We start from the raw sequence: 18,550 nt of genomic DNA on the forward strand, positions 1-18,550 counted from the left end.
AGCAGTTCTGGTTGTGGGTAGAGGGTACCTCAGAAGGTCATTGGCTCAGGATGGTACTCCATTCTACCCTGAAATCCTCTGCCTGGTACATGGTCCTCGTCTACCACCCTCTCTTCCGACCACACCGCCTCTTTGCCTTGGCTTCTGGTCCTTTATTCTAATGTCCTTAACCTGGGTCTGTCTCACTGGTGCCTTGCCTGCCTGTCTCTGCTAAGCTCTTCTTCTTGGACTTGATCTGTGTTCTTCCCCATCTCCCTGACACTGCTTGACCTCTGGTGGGCCTGCTGTGGCTATTTCCACCCAAGACCCCAGGAAAAAAGACATCTGTGTCCTAATCTCTGTTGTGCTACCAGAAGACTGACTTCAGGCTGAACTGCCTGGACTCAGTTTTCTCTCTCTCTGTGAGCAGAGGCTGTATTAGGTTATCTCTAGGGTCTCTTAGAATTAGAAAACTCTAGGAGCCATCAGGCCTCTTTCCCACCTCCCTTTACTCTCAATCTTCTGACTCTGTTTCAAAGAACTAAGTGCAAAGCACTGTGACATGCAGGTCACATCACCATCACCCAGTTAGAAAGACAGAAGATCACAGCATTTGTCTTTATTTGCACCACATTGTATAATTTACAGAGTGTAAGGCGATGCCTTCAGAATCTTGCTTACGCTTGTGAAGATGTGTCCCTGGCATTTGAAGGGAGTTCCTCCACATAAGCAGCAGGAAAATGGCCTTTTTTTCCCTTTAAAGAACCAAACCACCATCCTTCATCTTTCTTCTTGTGTATAGTCACAATGTCACCTGTAAAAATGCACATACATATAAACAAGTGGGTTTCTGCACTTAAGCATGTGCCCGAGTCTGATCAGTAAGACAGTTTTTAAGGAGATCCTGCTTTCAAGGAGTTACTTGGTAGCATCATTTTTCTGCATGTGATTCAGATGAAGCAAAATTTATTGACCACCTCTGCACAAAGCAGGCAGAATGCAGAGAATATTAAAAAGAGTAAGGTAATGGACAGCAAGTTGTGCCATAAAATAGTTGGATTAAAAACAAAATCACTTTGGATCCTATGTCCTCGTGCTGCCTGGCTCACTTTGGATAGAGGTGATGGGTCATCCCCAAACTCTTTCTTGGTGTCTGTGCTTTAAGGGTTCCTCATGTTGGTGGCCAAAATAGTTTGGTGTGTTGACTACTAAGAGTATGTCTCAAGCTTCCAGACTTTTCTTTAGATCGAGGCAGCTTCTCTCCATTATATGAGCCAGCTTCAGAGTCCAAAGTTCCAACTCACAGCTTTGCATGACAATATAACTCCCTATTCAACAATGTAGATAATTTGAATAAAATATCAATTTGAGGAAAATATTCCTTTAAAGCAATGATTCAAATAAACAGAATTCCTAGGAAACCCATGGCTCTTCTCTAATTCTCTATTAAAAAGAAAAAAAACACATTATTCCCTGTCTTGTAAGAGAGAGTCCTTTCTCTCTGGCTGCTTCCTGTACATCAAAGTGGAAATATCCACTTCCTTAAGGATCCAAGAGCTACTTGATCTTTAAGCATCATCATGAGGTCATTTTCAGTCTTTCTTTCTTTCATTCTTCTCCCCAGTAATTTTCTTTCTAAGGCAAAGGAGACCATTGATCCCCCTTCTATCTCTCCTTAGTCACATCACTATTTATTCTTGCAGGAGATCACTCTCAGGCTAAGGTCTCCATCTAATGAGTTCTCTCAGGTCAGTAGATTGACACAGCCTACTATCGGAATTCAAACGAATAACTTAAAATTTTATCACCAGCTTCCCTAAGCCTCCAACGAACTCGTTCCATTTAAAGAACCCACAGGATATAATGTATAAGTAGGCTTTGCAACCAACAGAACTGAAGACAAGATGATCAATTTGTGTTAACTATGTAACTCAGACTCAGGACCCTGGGTTCTAGGTGGCATCTGGGAAGTGTGTTAATTCATATGGAAAGTGGGACTACTGCATTTCATTTACTCACTGGTGTAGGCAGCCTTAGGATGACATGATGAGTAATGAACTGACTTCTATAACACTGAAAACTTTTAAATTAAAGGCAACATTGATTTAAGATGCATGCAGGAGAGAGTCTACTTTCCTTTTTTCTTGTCTTTACTTATGTCTGAGCTACAAGGAAAAGTAACTGCCTGGAGAACTCTGACTGGCAAACTGAAAAGGAAGCACCTATGAACCAATAGCAAATACATGGTATCCCTGTTGTTTGGCTGCAAAATCCATCTCAACTTTCTGTTGGTTCTGGGCACCATGTCCTGGTCATGGATTATAAATTTTCTCCTATGACACAATTCTTTCTCACTAACCATTTCACTTCCAGATCCCTGCCTTAGCTTACCATCCAAATGTGGTTGATAATTGGACAGACAGAGAAAGTTGAGGCTGGTGACTTTTTCTTGTTTAATAATCTTGGGGTCTACACCATCCATCATATAATAACCTTTCCACGTTAAACAAAAATCTGTGACACAAAGAAGGGGGTCTGATTCCTTTAATTGGGCATAAAACCCTTTTTTGAGAGAGAAGTGTGAGAAATACTAAGCTGGGAGTCCTTTGACCGGGTTTAGAACTGGCACTTAGACTAAGCCATGAGAGGAAGTCACTTCACATTCTTGTATGAGTAACTTTCTGAAAAGGAAAAAGGTGGGGCTGCCTCTCTGATAACTTGCCATTACTGACGTTCTACCCCAGTGGAGCACTGTGATTAAGAGCGTGACTCTGAGTTTCTGAGTCCAAATCCTGTGCCACTACTGCTGGTGACTTTAGCCAAAGTACTTAACCCTTCTGTGCCTCAGTCGCCTCAGTCATAAAATGGGCATAAATAATACCAACCTCAAACGTTTTTAGGAATATTAAATTGGACAATGTGTTTGCAGCAATGTCTGGCACCTAGTAAACACCAAATATGTGTTAGCTATTTTTATCATGTGAGCTTTCTTTTTGATGTGCTTTATCTTCTAAGAAGAGTGATTATAAACCTGAACTGCTTTGACCTGGTAATAACTTTTTTTTTTCCATAGAAAACAATTTTATGGTTACCGAAAGGGAAGGGGGGTGGGATAAATTAGGAATTTGGGATTAACATATACACACTACTATATATAAAAGAGATAAACAACAAGGACCTACTGTATAGCACCTGGAATTATATTCAATATCTTGTAATAGCCTATAATGGGAAAGAATCTGAAAAAGAACATGTATGTGTGTGTATATATACAGATGTATACTTATATATGTGTGTATATATATCTATACATGTATACACACATAAATATATACATGTATATGTAACTGAACCACCATGCCATACACCTGAAAATAACACAACCTTGCAAATCAATTATACTTTGACAAAAAATTAATATATAAGAGATATTCATTTGGTTAAGAGTAATACATATCCTTGTTTTTAAGACAAACTGCAATTATTTATTTATTTATCTTTGTTCTTCAGCAAACATCTAAGAGGGAAGAAGAAACCAAAGAATAAGTAGTCAGTCAAATAATAGATTTGAACTTAGTCTGATAACAGCCAGGCTATGAATGCATGACCTGGTAATAACTTTTAAGGCTAAGACAAGAGTTTTTTTCAAGTTAAAAATTTCAATATGGGAAGGCAATTCAACTATTTGAGAATGATTCTTACCTTTTTCCAAATTCAGTTCGTCATCTTGCCTGGCTTGGAAAGAATATAAGGCCTTGCAAAGCCCATTGCCGAGCTGGGTCACACCGGAGGCTGAAAGTTGGATCAAGTTATAATGACTAATGCTGGGTCAGTAGGCAAGATGAACATGGTGGGCAGTGGTCTAGTTTTTCAGCCGTGTAGTGCAGAGCTTAAATATACTGAAATCTTCCCAAAAGGAAAGTTTATAATTGTATATAACATTCATTCTCTGATTCAGTAACCATTTCTGATGTACATACTATGTGGACGAACTGTGTATATTACATAATCAAAAGCTCTAACATAGAAAGTCTGGACAAAAAGTTACTGTAGTATTAATAATGATGACAATTTTAAACTGTTTCCCACGTGAACTTAATCAACATCAGTTAGCTAAGCTGTGTGGTAACTGTATTCATGTTTTGGAAAACCAGCACCAGTTTTGCCAATCAGGAATAGATAGGAGACACTTGGAGCAGGTGCTTCCTCCATCATCCCCAGGTACTTAGGGAACTGTTTCTCAATGATGCAACCACGAGTCTTTAACATACCATGTGGACTACAATGGCCTGGGTTTGATTGAAACTTTTTTGCCAAGTTCTAATCAAGAATCTAGAGAGTCAATGTTATGGTTACTATAGTTGAACAATGACGGATGACAGGTGCTTGCATGTATATGTGTGTGTGTGTGTGTGTGTGTGTGTGTGTGTTGAAAGGTAAAAGGCAGTGGGGGTGTGGATGGAAAATGACCAAAGTCAGGTGGCTGAACACTGGGGGCGGGTAGGCCTTGGGATCACCGTGTTTCCTGAAAAGAGGTTGGGATTTGCATGGCAATTTGGAGGAGTCTGTGGAGACAAAACTGTAGAGTCCTCCCAATGTTTCCAGGCTGAGTGTGTGGACAGCAAACTGCAGGCTGTCTGAATAACATGGAGGCCAGTGACTGGAGGTACCTTCTCATATTAGAGAATTCTTTTCCCAACCCTCCAATCTTCTTGAGTCCTTCCCACCTTCTGGATGACATTTGCACAGAAAGCTACACATTTTAACAAATTAATCAGTCCTAATTGAAACGTAAATTTCTTTGAGCCGATTTATGTCAATGTGGCTCTGAAAATAAAATATAATTTTGGCAACGTGCTTTACTGATAGGACCCAGCCCCACATTATTCTGGGCATGAGATTACCTGTAGATGAAGAACTTGGAATTCTCTGCCCACCAGAAGATGACCTGCTCACAACATTCTCTAATCTCTTTGTCAGAAAAGGCCGAGATATTTTTACAGAACTATGTGTCTGCTGCTGTTTGAATGGTTAAAAAAAAAAAAAAAAAGTCATTTTTTACAACATTGTCATCAAAAGTATTTGCGAAAAGTAACTATTCTGCAGCTGTTTTCCTCAGGAATTTGTTTTTCAATTGTTGGGAGGAGGGTATAAAGAAAAAATTCAATACATTCCTAAACCCTACTCTAGCACATTCTTGTTTCTGAGACCTTAATATTTTCAGAATTAGACAATTACCATATTTTATAGCCTGTATTTGCAATTCTGACCTGTACCCCTAGGCCAAATAGTAACATTTCCAGCATTACTTCTACAAATTCAACTTGGTTTTAAAGCAAGTGAAATGATCATGACTCTGTGTAAATGACTGAGACCCTTTTAGAGCTTGAGTCTCTTAGAAAGAAAACTGTCCCTTCATCACAAGGTGGTTACAGCTCCCTCTTCTTGTAGGAAATGGAAAACAGCTACCTGTGTATATTCACACGCTCATCAATTCCTAGAGTGTAACACTGGGAAAATTCATGTGTGTGAATTTTTTAAATTGTGCACACGCATTCTCTACATTAGGAACTATGTTAAATGGATGAGACTACTGCATATCACAAAATCTTACAATTTAGGTCTGTATGAATACTAAGATTTTGATTTAATAGAAATTTTACTATAACAGCATGTTCAAAGGATAAAGTGAGAAGTATGAGAAGGAAGAAGGAACCCAAAGTGTTTTTAACTCATTAATTTATATATGAATACAAAGCATGTATTCATTTGTGTTTAGCTCTTGTTACGGTGCTCAAAAAATAAATAAATGTATCTTAAAATTGTGCGACTGGGGATTTGAGCATATGGCATATATAATTCGTAACAGTTTTTTTGGCCTGTTGCTGCCTTAAGCCATTCCACCCAGCAAGCCCAGTCCAGAAATTATAGCCAACCTTTTAAATGCTTACCTTTTCTTTCCACTTGAAGATGGAGTTACTACAGACATGGCTGGGTTGAGGTCTTTGCTCAAGTTCTGCTAAGACGGATGACAGTTTATAGGCGTTTGCTTGCAAAAGCATTAGTTTCAAGTTATTCTGTGGATACATCATTTGACCATATGAGTAAACTTCTAGAAAATTTTGAGGCACAACTGCGTGGGTAAAGGGATATCAGGATAACTTCCAAAATGACAGAGGTCCAGAAAAATACACATTCAACTCATTTGCAACTCATATGCAGAAAATGCTGAAGAGAGAAAAACAAGGACACTTTAAGTAGTCTAGAGGAAAGCCTTAGTTGTTGAGTGTGTCGTATTCTAGACCCTTGTAAATAAGGTAAACCAGAAACCTTGATAGGTATATTACTCAGCATTTTTTGGCAATGAATCGCTTTACTCGAATTTCTGCTGAGGAATGAGGTAGAGAATAATAAGTGCTGATTGCAGAAGGTAGGCTTTCGGAAGGCTTTGAAGAAAGGCAATGGTGCCATGGGCACTTAACATAAAGAACAGAAGTGAACTCTTATCAATAGAATCAAACTAAAATGATGTGAGTCAGGGTTTTGTTGTTTATGTTATTGTTTCTTGAAGAGGTGAGGTCTTATATTACCCAGAAAGTCTGCAGTAACACTTCTGGAAACCAGAAACCATATTCTGGGGTATTTGAATATAAAAATAAAGACTGAAACTAAAGCTATTCTCCTAGTCTCTCCTGTTCTGATTTGACCTTGAGCTAGAAACTTTATAATGACTTCTCTGTCAAGTTGTAAATCAAATCATAGAATCTAAATATTGGAAGGGGTCTGCTTATCCAATCTTCTCCTCACCATTGTCTCTCCCTTTTCCACACCTCCCGCCTGGGGGTTCCTAATCCTAACATCCCGGCCAGGGGGTCACAGCCATGGAGCAAACACCTGCAATCGATGGGGAAGGGCTCTAATCCTTGGAACAATCCACTGCATAGTGGGCAGGCTCAGCTAGGATGAAATCAAAAGCTCCCCCATAGCTTCTAGCCTTAGATCGAGTCTGCACTTGAGAGCATCACAGATCAAGTCTCTCTGCTCTGTGGTGCTCCTTCCGGTATCCAAAGACAATATCTGCTCTAAATACCTCCAGTTTCCACAATTTCTCAGAGAATATGGCTTGCCAACATTCTTGCTTCAAACATAGCACTTCAAGGACCAAGAGTCAATGAATTAGGAAGAATTTCTGTGAAACAGAGCTTCTCCCTGCAAGAAACCTTCTCTGCGTAACACAAAATCAGTCTACCACTATCACGAGTTTCCTTCCATTAAAGGCAGACGTGCGTGACCGAATTACACGGATATTTGGCACCTACTATTTGAAGGCTCTTATTTGCTCCATCACTAGATCATAAACACCATAAACTCAGGGGTCAGATCATCTCCCATCTTGCATCCTCCACTGTGTGAATCAGGCCAGTTGTGTACCAAGATGATCCTAATAACGTGTTCTATGTCAATGACAAAATTTTATGCAAGAACCCAAAGAAATAAACTTAAATCTTAATGCTATCATAAAATGCTCCATATGACTTTCTTTTGGTAAATATCATTTACATCGAATTAATTAAACATTTTATGCTGTCACAGAAAATGTCTAACAGCCTGTTTTATAATTTTATAAAAATTATAGCCATATGTCACTGCAAGGATATTAGACCTCTGTTCCCAAGTGAACAGAATTCAGGCCTGTCTTTTCACAGAAAGTGTCAGGTTTATTTCTGTAACACCACCTCCATTAAAGGAAGCCACTGCTAAAAAACAGATAAACTGTACCTGGCTGCATCTGTCTACTTTTACCAAAGAACTATTGAAATTGCTCATTTGGACAGAATTATTAGGTACCTACTTTTACAAGAGAGTTGTTTAGACTATGTGCAAGGTAAGGAAAGCTGGTTCAGCTTCCTGGATCCTTCAAAACATTGATAAAATTTTGATCTCTTCCTGAATTCTTCTCAGATTAACCGCAGTCAACTTCCTCTCCAATCACAGCAGAAACCCTGTATCTTGTACACATAGGTCATAGTATCTGTTCATTTTTATTCCTGTTTAAAATTCATGGGCCTTTACTAACTGCCCTTATAATGTGGGTTCTTCTGAAGAGGCTGCATTGCCCACAAATCCCAACAAATGTCTCGGGGCTGCTGCAGTCCAGCCTTTCAGCTACAAGGCCCGGAGGTGCCTCTCCCTGCCCTCCGCTGACAGTATGTCCCCCTTCCTTCAAAACAACCTTGGTCTCTGAAGTTTTTTTCCTTGTTTCCCTGGAAGCTCTTGCCTCACACCCCAGTCGGCCATCTTCCTTCTGTGCGGTCACATCTCTCCTTTCCCCTGTTATACTCGGAAGACCCTGATGTTAGCTCAAGGATGAATGGAAAACAGCATCTCAATGATAATTACCAGGATTTCAATTCTCCTCTGTGCCCTGTGCTAGCATTTTCTAAATAATGCATCATCCTCACAAAACCCCTTAGGTAGCAACATCCCTCTTTAAAGGTGAGAAAACTAAACTTGTCCCAGGTCCCTGTAAAAGGCAGAGCTAGATGCAGGCCTCTCTGAATGCAGACGCTGTGTTTTTGGTCACATCTGTTAACTGGAGTAAAGTACACACGGTCTTCAGACCTTACTTGAATGATTCTATTTGGGGGAATTCTATTTTAGGCACTTCCCCCCCCACCCCCGGGAGGACACTAAATCAAACATTTCTAAGTAGCTGGATTTTTCCAGATTCCTCAAACCACTTGTCAAGGAGCTGAGTGTACAAGCTCTCTGACTAGACTGTTCTATGTCATGAGAAAGGAAAGGCAAACAGAGGTCAAATGGTCCAGAAAACAAGCATTCCCAAAATAGCTCCTTCATCATTAAATCTAGGAAATGGCATTCTGCAAATGTTTACCTCGTCCATTAAGGCTGCTGTGCTTTTTTGGCTCTCTGTGTCTGAGAAGCAGGGGTGGCTGGAGTATGCTTTCAGCATTCGTTCCAGGCCTGAAAGTGAAATAAGGCTGTCAGTCTCTGCTCCTCTGGTCCTAGTGGGACACAACTGGCAGGTGGTTATACTCGGAGGGAGCCTGAGCCCAGAAGTGATGCCGGGAGCATTTCCCAAATGGCTGGGCCTGTTTCTGTGTGTAGTTGTTACTAAATTTTACTGAATGGGTGACCTGTACCTTCATTTAATGGGATGTGAGAAATGCTGGTGCTTAAGGAGTCTTGATTGTTATTTTTCAAGATGAGGTTTTGCATCCTCCTTGTTGTCCCATTCCATGGTGGATTCCTAACATTTACCCCCATGTTAAGCTCTCCTCCACTGATATTTACATTTCTAAACATTTTGCTCTCTTGGATTTCCTATCAAGTATTACATTGCAACAGGGTTCTCTGGTCCACATAAAATAAGCTCTACATATCAGAATCATAAAAGTGGAGTTGTTTTTATTACCTGTAACACTTTAGAGCTGCTTCACGTTCTCACATACCTAACGTCTAAGTATAGGATTTAATTTGAATGACTTTCACATCATTCAGGAAGTTAGTTTAAAAAGAAACAAACAAGTGGTGATCATTCTGTAATGTATAGAAATACTGAATCATTATGTTGTGCACCTAGAACGAATGTAGTGTTGTACGTCAATTATACTTCAATTAAAAAAATTTATATAAATTTTAAAAATGTAAAAACAACCTATTAGCACCCCCCGATAGAATAAAATAAAATAATATGGGGGAAATAAATAAATAAACACAAGAAAATGAAAAGCCTTGTACACAGGAGGTTTACTGTGTTTTAAACCAAACCAATCAGCCAATTTCAGGAACACTGTAAAATGCTACACTTCTGGAAATGGTGGTATAGTACTTGTATAGATCTCACAGACCAGAATGTCATTTTCAATTTTTTTTGCTCTCTCCTTGCTTTTTCATTTTTCTTTATTCACACAAATTAGGTTTTATATTTGGTCTTTTAAATGAGATGATCTCTGCACCAGTCAGCAAAAGCAGAATCACCCTAACTCTGGATGAAACCTCCGAGTAGAATACTTTCCCTTACCAGGCCAGTCAAAGAGGTAATTACACACCTTGCTGGTCTCGCGAGGCTTTTTCAATATCTTTTTGCAGTCTCAACAGTTTTGACTTTATTGAAGATGCCTGTCGCTCTTTACTCATTGCATTTTTAGGATCTTCTTCCTTTAGGAAGAAAAAAAGGAAGTTTAACAATTTAAAGGGAAAAAAGTAAGAGTTGCTACTCCTAGTTGCACTGAGGCTTTCACTGACTGTATTCAATTTTAACTTGATGGAAGAAAAAAGAAAAAAAAATAAAAGCAGAGTTACCTCTGGTTTTCTACAGATTGGTCTACCTTTTCTAGACCTACTGAATAAGAAGACAGCTCCTCGTTTACAACTTGCAAGTGTATAGCTGAGCACTTTCTTTAATAGATAAAAATTATTCTTGAAGGGTGAACGTTACGATGGCTATTTCATAGGAGCATGTGGCTCACCAAGGGAAGGGGCATGAAAGCTTCAAGGAGACTAGCTGACTTAACCAGCACATTTCAGTTGAGCGGTAGGAGGGCAAAGGGTACTCCTTGCAGGAGAAATGGCACAAGCAAAGGACAGAGGGAGAGTTGTGTGAAATGTATGGGGAACAATAAACAGACCAGTTGCTTGAGCAAATGTAGTGGAAGAAAAAATTGTCTAAGTAGTTTAGGTCAGATTTTCAGGCTGAAGTAGGGATTTTATCATGTAGGTTATGAGAACCATTAACAATAGCAGAGCTTTCATATACGTTATTTCCAGAGTTGAAAGAAAAAAAAGGATGTTAGGACACAGTTTAAATGCCTAGTAACAAGTCAAAGCAAATATCCTACAGTGATATGCAACTTAAAATGATTAAAACCTTTATGTGAAAAAAGAAAAAGGATGTTAGGGTCAGGTTGGGAGGTGGCTGAACATAAGTGCAGTAGATGGACAGAAACCTTGGAGAAAGGGAAAACTGATGACTGAAGATGGAAGCGCAGGAGTCAGGACTTATCTGGTAGGAAGGAGAAAAGCGAGGACCCTGAATATTGGTGGAGAGATTAGCTTTAGATAGACTGTCCTGAAGAAAGAGAAGAGAAGATTTAGAGCAAAGAGAATAATAGCCTTTACAAAAATATAATGTAGAGACTAAAATATTTAATATACATACTGTGTATTATATATTATAAAAATTTTCTCTATATCCTTTATTACATGTGACTCTTTGTGATTCTTATAACAACTCGACGAGATTGGTTTTATTTTCCCCATTTTACCTGTGACACTCAGAAATAAATGAAGGCCCAAGACGAAACAGCTAGTAAGTAATTACTGATGAAACCCAACTCCTGTGACTCCCAATTCTCCACCAGAGTCCACTCCTTCACATGTCTGCCTGAGGCTGAGGCCCAAGCTGACGTTACCTCTGCAGGTGAGCTCCGAGTGAACTGCAAGGATGCTTCAGTCCAACCCTCAGTCCTTCCTTGCTGGAGGAACGCACCTCATAATCTGACTCTCATGCCAGTCCAAGACTTCATTTGGTTTCTTTGGGGATGCCTATATTGTTCACAAATGTATTTCCACGGATAGATCACTACTGGATCAACTTGAGACAGATTAAACTGCCGTCGTTAACTTTCTTAAATTTGTCCTTCTCTTTCAAAAATTTGTCAGAAAGAAGATCAAAACCAGAGGAGGCATTTAAACTGCAGATACAATCTTTTGAACATGGCCTTTACAGTAACCTTACAAATATTTTTCACACTGATCACCAGCCCTCCAATATTCACATTCAGATAGTTCTCCTGTCTTACCCTCGTCCATGTAGATTTCATAGCACTCTGTAAAAGCCAGTCTACACTTATTGCCAATGACTATAAAGTCAGATTTTGGAGGTGTTTTGCTTTAAGAATATTAGGACAATCCTATTCACCCATTTGGAGATACAGTCCATTCTCTTAGACAACAGATACATAGTCGTTAGTTCTGCTGCACTGAAATGGCATAGAAACCAAAAATTCCCATGGGCACATCAAATAAGATAAACCATTGTGGCTACTTCTTTACATTTCAATAGGAGCTTAGTCAAATTTTCAAGGAGAATGACCCTTATTTTATTGACAGGTTAGCTGATAGAGGCATTTTTACAAGAAAGTAATAGATATATTTTATTGTACATTCTCCCATCTCAGTGATCACCTACACGGTTTGGAAGAAAAAAAAAAAAGTACTTTCCCCATGTAATCAAATCTTCCTTTCCACTTCCATCTCTACCTTTGTTTCCGCTTTAACAGACATTGCTATTGCTAATTTGCTTTGCCTTTGCCAGGGTCGGAAAAAAAGATTCAATTAAAGAAACAGCCAGCCACTTATTGCTGTTTAGATGGTGGGAAGGAGAAAGCCGGTCAGAATTCATTATTGTGTCAGATCTAACAGCCTTCCCCTCTCCCCTCATCTCTTGTTCCCTGAGTGGGGGTCCTGGGATGTTGGTTTTGGCTATACTTTTATAGGAGGACATGACCAGTGGTCCAGTTTTACACAGAGAGAGGGGTGAGCCTCCCAGACTGGACCTTGGAAGTTGAGTGGAATACAGCAGAGGGCCCAGGAAGGAGCAAGCAGGAGTTTTTCCTGCAGATTTTGGTAATTAACGATCAGCATCTAGAACACTACAATTAAAACTAACAAGAGGGGAGTGAAGGACAAAATCTTTGAGGCATGACCTGACCCAAGAAGATAAAGAATTTAGCCCAAGAGAGCAAACAGGCAAGATGTCTGGGCTCTGACCAGGGACACTGATCAGTTTTTAGCAAGGAAGGTCATGTGATAGTAGAATCACCTAAATGTTCTCAAAATAAGCCTCTGGAATGGCAATTAATTTATGACAAAGGAGGAAGAATATACAATGAGAAAAAGCCTCTTCAAAAAATGGTGTTGGGGGCTTCCCTGGTGGCATAGTGGTTGGGGGTCCGCCTGCCGATGCAGGGGACGCGGGTTCGTGCCCTGGTCTGGGAGGCTCCCACATGCCGCGGAGCGGCTGGGCCCGTGAGCCATGGCCGCTGCGCCTGCACATCTGGAGCCTGTGCTCCGCAACAGGAGAGGCCACAACAGGGACAGGCCCGCGTACCACAAAAAAAAAAAAAATGGTGCTGGGAAAACTGGACAGCTACATGCAAAAGAATCAAACTGGATTACTTTCTCTCACCATATATAAAAATAAACTCAAAATGGCTTAAAGACTTAAACATAAGACATAACACCATAAAACTCCTAGAAGAGAACACAGGCAAAACATTCTCCGACATAAATTGTACCAATGTTTTCTTAGGTCAGTCTCCCAAGGCAATAGAAATAAAAACAAAAATAAACAAATGAGAACTAGTCAAACTTACAAGCTTTTTCACAGCAAAGGAAAGCATAAACAAAACGAAGAAACAACCTACAGAATGGGAGAAAATATTTGCAAAAGATGCGAACGACAAGGCCTTAATTTCCAAAATATACAAGCAGCTCATACAACTCAACAACAAGAAAACAAAAAACCCAATCCAAAAATGGGCAGAAGACCTAAAGAGACATTTCTCCAAAGAAGACATATAGATGGCCAACAGGCACAAGAAAGGATGTTCAACATCACTAATTATCAGAGAAACACAAATCAAACCTAAAATGAGTTATCACCTCACACCAGTCAGAATGGCCATCATTAAAAAGTCTACAGGGCTTCCCTGGTGGCACAGTGGTTGAGAGTCTGTCTGCCGATGCAGGGGACGCGGGTTCGTGCCCCGGTCCGGGAGGATCCCACATGCCGCGGAGCGGCTGGGCCCGTGAGCCATGGCCGCTGAGCCTGCGCATCCGGAGCCTGTGCTCCGCAACAGGAGAGGCCACAACAGTGAGAGGCCCGCGTACCACAAAAAAAAAAAAAAAGTCTACAAATAACAAATGCTGGAGAGGGTGTGGAGAAAAGGGAACTCTCATACACTGTTGGTGGGAATGTAAGTTGGTGCAGCCACTGTGGAAAACAGTATAGAGTTTCCTCAGAAAACTAAAAATAGAATTACCATATAATCCAGCAATCCCACTCCTGGGCATATATCCAGACAAAACTGTAATTCAAAAAGATACATGCGCCCCTGTGTTCACAGCAGCACTATTCACAATAGCCAAGACATGGAAACAACCTAAATGTCCACTGACAGACAAATGGATAAAGAATACGTGGTACATATATACAATGTATATACTACTCACCATAAAAAGAACAGAAAAATGCCATTTGCAGCAACATGGATGCAACTAGAGACTATCATAATAAGTGAAGTAAGTCAGAAAGAGAAAGACAAATACTATATGATATCACTTATATGTGGAATCTAAAATATGACACAAATAAACCTATCTACAAAACAGAAACGTAAAATAGATAGCTAGTGGGAAGCAGCCGCATAGCACAGGGAGATCAGCTCGGTGCTTTCTGACCACCTAGAGGGGGAGGATAGGGAGAGTGGGAGGGAGGGAGACGCAAGAGGGAAGAGATATGGGGACGTATGTATATGTATAACTGATTCACTTTGTTATAAAGCAGAAACTAACACACCATTGTAAAGCAATTATACTCCAATAAAGATGTAAAAAAAATATATTGAAAAAAATGGAAGAAAATAAAAACACTGACAACAACAACAACAAAACCAGAATTATGGACATAGAAAACAGACTGGTGGTTGCCAAGGGGAAGGCGGATGGGGAAGGGATGGAGTGGGAGTTTGGGTTAGCAGATGTCAGCTTTTATATATAGACTAGATAAACAACAAGGTCCTACTGTATAGCACAGAGGACTATATTCAATATCCTATGATAAACCATAATGGAAAAGAACATAAAGAAAGAATATATATATATATGTATAACTGAATCACTTTGCTGTATAGCAGTAATTAACACAACATTATAAATCAACTATACTTCAATAAAAAATTAATAAAATAAACTCAAAATGGATTAAAAACTTAAATGTAAGACTTGAAACCATAAAACTTCTAGAAGAAAACACAGGCAGAACATTCTTTGACACTGGTCTTAACAATATTTTTTTTGAATATGTCTCAGGCAAGGGGAACAAAAGCAAAAATAAACAAATGAGACTACATCAAACTAAAAACTTTTGCACAGTGGAAGAAACGTCAACAAAACACAAATGAAACTTCCAACAAAACGAAAAGGCTACCTACTGAATGGGAGAAGAAATTTGCAAATGATTTATCTGACAAGGGGTTAATATCCAAAATATACAAGGAACTCATACAACTCAATATCAAAAAAACCAAACAACCCAATTAAAAACTGGGCAGTGGACCTGAATAGACATTTTTCCAGAGAAGACGTACACATGGCTAACAGGCACATGAAAAGATGCTCAACATTACTAATCATCAGGGAAATGCAAATCAGAACCACAGTGAGCTATCATCTCACACCTGTCAGAACGGCCATCATTAAAAAGACAACAAATAAGTGTTGGTGAGGATATGGGGAAAAGGGAACTGTGGTACACTGTTGGTGGAAACTACCATACAATCCAGCAGTTCTACTCCTGGGTATATACCTGACGAAAGCAAAAACATTAATTTGAAAAGATATATGCACCCCAGTGTTCACTGCAGCATTACTTACAATAGCCAAGATACTGAAGCAACCTAAGTTCCCATCAATAGATGAATGGATAAAGAAGATTTGTCATATATATAATGGAATGTTACTCAGCCACAAAAAAGAATGAAATCTTGCCATTTGTGACAACATGGATGGACCTAGAAGGTATTATTCTAAATGAAATAAGCCAGACAGAGAAAAACAAATACTGCATGATTTCACTTACAGTGGAATCTAAAAAAACAAAGGAACAAACACAACTAAACAAAAACAGAATCATAGGTATAGAGAACAAACAGGTGGTTGACAGGGGAGAGGGTAGAGGAGGAAAGAAATAGGTGAGAGAGATTTAAGAGGTACAAACTTTCAGTTACACAATAAATGAATCATAGGTATGAAATGTACATTGTGGGGAATATTAGTCAATAATAATGTGATAACTTTGTAGGGTTACAGATAATAACTAACTTTATCATGGTGATCGTTTTGTAATGTACAGAAATATCGAATCACTGTGTTGTGGTCCAGGAACTAACATCATGTTGTAGGTCAATTATACTTCAAAAACAAACAAGCTCATAGAAAAAGATCAGATTTGTGGTTACCCGAGGTGGGCGCTGGGGAGAGGAGGAATTGGATGAAGGTGGTCAAAAGGTACAAACTTCCAGTTACAAGATAAGTAAGTACTGGGCATGTAACGCACAGCATGATAATAGAATGAACACTGCTGTGTGTTATATATGAAAGCTGTTAGGATAGTAAACCCTAAGAGTTCTCATCACAAGGAAAAAGGTTTTTTTTCTATTTTTTTAAGGTTCTATCTATATGAGAACGGATGTTCACTAAACTCGTGTAATCATTTCATGATGTATGTAAGTCAAATCATTATGCTGTACACCTGAAACTTATACAGTGCTGTATGTTCATTATATCTCAATAAAACCAGAAGAAAAAAGAAAAGATATAATCCTCTAATTAGGTTAAAGTTTTTCAAAGGCAAGGACCAGAAAGGATGTTGACAATAATTTGCACCTCCTAAGATTCATGCCTCTGTGTGATCCCTTCCCCTTGAGTGTGGGCTGTTTATTGACTTGCTTCTAACAAATAGAATCTGATGAGATGTCACTTCTGAGATTAGCTTATAAAAGACTATGCTTCCATCTTGGACACTCTGGCTCTGTCTCTCCTGCATTGCTAGTTCCAGGGGAAGCAGGCTGATATGCTGTGAGCTCTCCATAGATGGAGAGACCCACACGGCAAGGAACTGATATCTCCAGCTAAAACTGTTCCCGAGGACCAGAGGCTTGCCATCAGCCACGTGAGTGAGCTTAGAAGCGGATCATCTCCCAGTAGAGCACTGAGATGTCTGCGGTCCCAGCTGACACCTTGATTACAGCCCTGTGTGGGACTCGGGCACCCAGCTAACCCACACCTGGATTTCTGACCCACAGAAACTCTGAGATAATAAATGTTTGCTTCAAGCTGTTGAGTTTGGGGGTAAGTTGTTATGCAGCAATAGACAAACCAATGTGATACACAGTAATTATTTATAGAGTGTGAAGATTCAGTCTTGGGGGGAGGGACAGATCAGGAGTTTGGGATTGACATGTACACACTGCTATATTTAAAATAGATAACCAACAAGGACCTACTGTATAACACAGGGAACTCCGCTCAGTACTCTCTAATAACCTAAATGGGAAAAGAATTTATAAAGGAATAGATACATGTATATGTATAACTGAATCACTTCGCTGTACACCTGAAACTAACACAACATTGTTAATCAACTATGTTCCAATATAAAATAAAAAAAAATTTTTTAATTAAAAAAGTAAATGAAATAAAATATTTCCTTCAAAAAAAAAAAAAAGATTCAGGCTAAAACCCTGTTTGGAGTTCTTCCCTTGCAGAGAATACCAAAGACAGGTTTGCATTGCCCAGTCTGTAAACCACACAGTTTTTAAATTTATACGGACTGTGAAAAAGTCAATATTTTTGTTTCCTTTACAATTGCTCTCAATTCTTTTCAAAATGAATCCCTCAGTATATGACTAAGGTTTCCCATGAATGAAACTTCCTTCCATCCCATACTTACAAAGTAATCAGTTAATAGGAACTCAGATTTATTTTCTGTAGATGAAACTGCGGTTTCTTCCACGAGAGCCTGGATATCATTTTCGACATCTATCTTGCTGATGGCGCAGTGGATCTGCGTGTGGCACTGCAATGCCGAGGAAAGCAGAACAAGGTTGCAGAGGACATGTATTCCCGCCAGTTCTTACCATGCATACCAGAGATGGCGAATTCTTTACTACTCACTGTGGTCAGGGTTTGGCCAAAAACAGAAATATGTTGTGAGTACTGGTTTAAGTTATTGCATAAGAGTTGAATTCTTTCCTTCTCCAGCTCCAGGATGCTCTGAGAAGGATGAAAAATGAGATTAGATCAGCCCACTGTTATACAAAACTGAAGTCACCCACTAAGCACAAACACAACGAAGAAAGTCTGAGTGAGCCGTCCTGTCTGTGCCTCTTGATTACATTATATCCACATTGTGGAGGGGGGTAGTTTCCCAGGACAGGAATGTGATTTGATGTCTGTCTTATTTTATCCTCCATTAGGATCAATTTAACTCACACACTTTCTCCAGGCTTTTGTGGGTCAAAAAGCACATAGGTGGATGCCACAGGTTACCTGATGTTCACAAAGAAGGGGGAGAAAGGAATCATTTGAAAAGAATCTGTGGGTTCCAAAAAAAGAATGAAGCCCAGTAAAACCCACGTCTGTATCTTGGAAATGCAGTCAGACACTAAGTATTTCTAGAATTGTTTGCAGCACATACAAGGCATTCTGCCGGTTCCGGCAGGGACAACGATGATGAGATGCAAATTCTCTGCTTAAGGAAATT

General features: G+C 39.5%; 1 protein-coding gene across 7 annotated transcripts in view; it reads right to left on the bottom strand.

Annotated features, from left to right (window-relative positions):
* Window positions 1-18,550, bottom strand: part of NOSTRIN (nitric oxide synthase trafficking) — a 68,750-nt gene that overhangs the window by 5,937 nt on the left and 44,263 nt on the right. For 2 of the 7 annotated variants that reach the window (XM_067741637.1, XM_067741635.1), the window contains 8 exons: window positions 17,962-18,060; window positions 17,738-17,863; window positions 10,053-10,161; window positions 8,876-8,964; window positions 5,931-6,056; window positions 4,884-4,995; window positions 3,682-3,771; window positions 579-793 (listed from right to left, as the gene is read on the bottom strand). In XM_067741637.1, coding sequence (XP_067597738.1) covers window positions 657-793; window positions 3,682-3,771; window positions 4,884-4,995; window positions 5,931-6,056; window positions 8,876-8,964; window positions 10,053-10,161; window positions 17,738-17,863; window positions 17,962-18,060 — 888 coding nt within the window. In that variant the 3' untranslated portion in view covers window positions 579-656. Of the gene's footprint in view, window positions 1-578; window positions 794-3,681; window positions 3,772-4,883; window positions 4,999-5,930; window positions 6,057-8,875; window positions 8,965-10,052; window positions 10,162-17,737; window positions 17,864-17,961; window positions 18,061-18,550 lie in introns of those variants that run through there. The other 5 variants (XM_067741636.1, XM_067741633.1, XM_067741634.1 and 2 more) reach the window with 4 other exon arrangements.

Source organism: Pseudorca crassidens, chromosome 6, assembly GCF_039906515.1.
Source record: "Pseudorca crassidens isolate mPseCra1 chromosome 6, mPseCra1.hap1, whole genome shotgun sequence".
Taxonomy (NCBI): Eukaryota; Metazoa; Chordata; class Mammalia; order Artiodactyla; family Delphinidae; genus Pseudorca; species Pseudorca crassidens.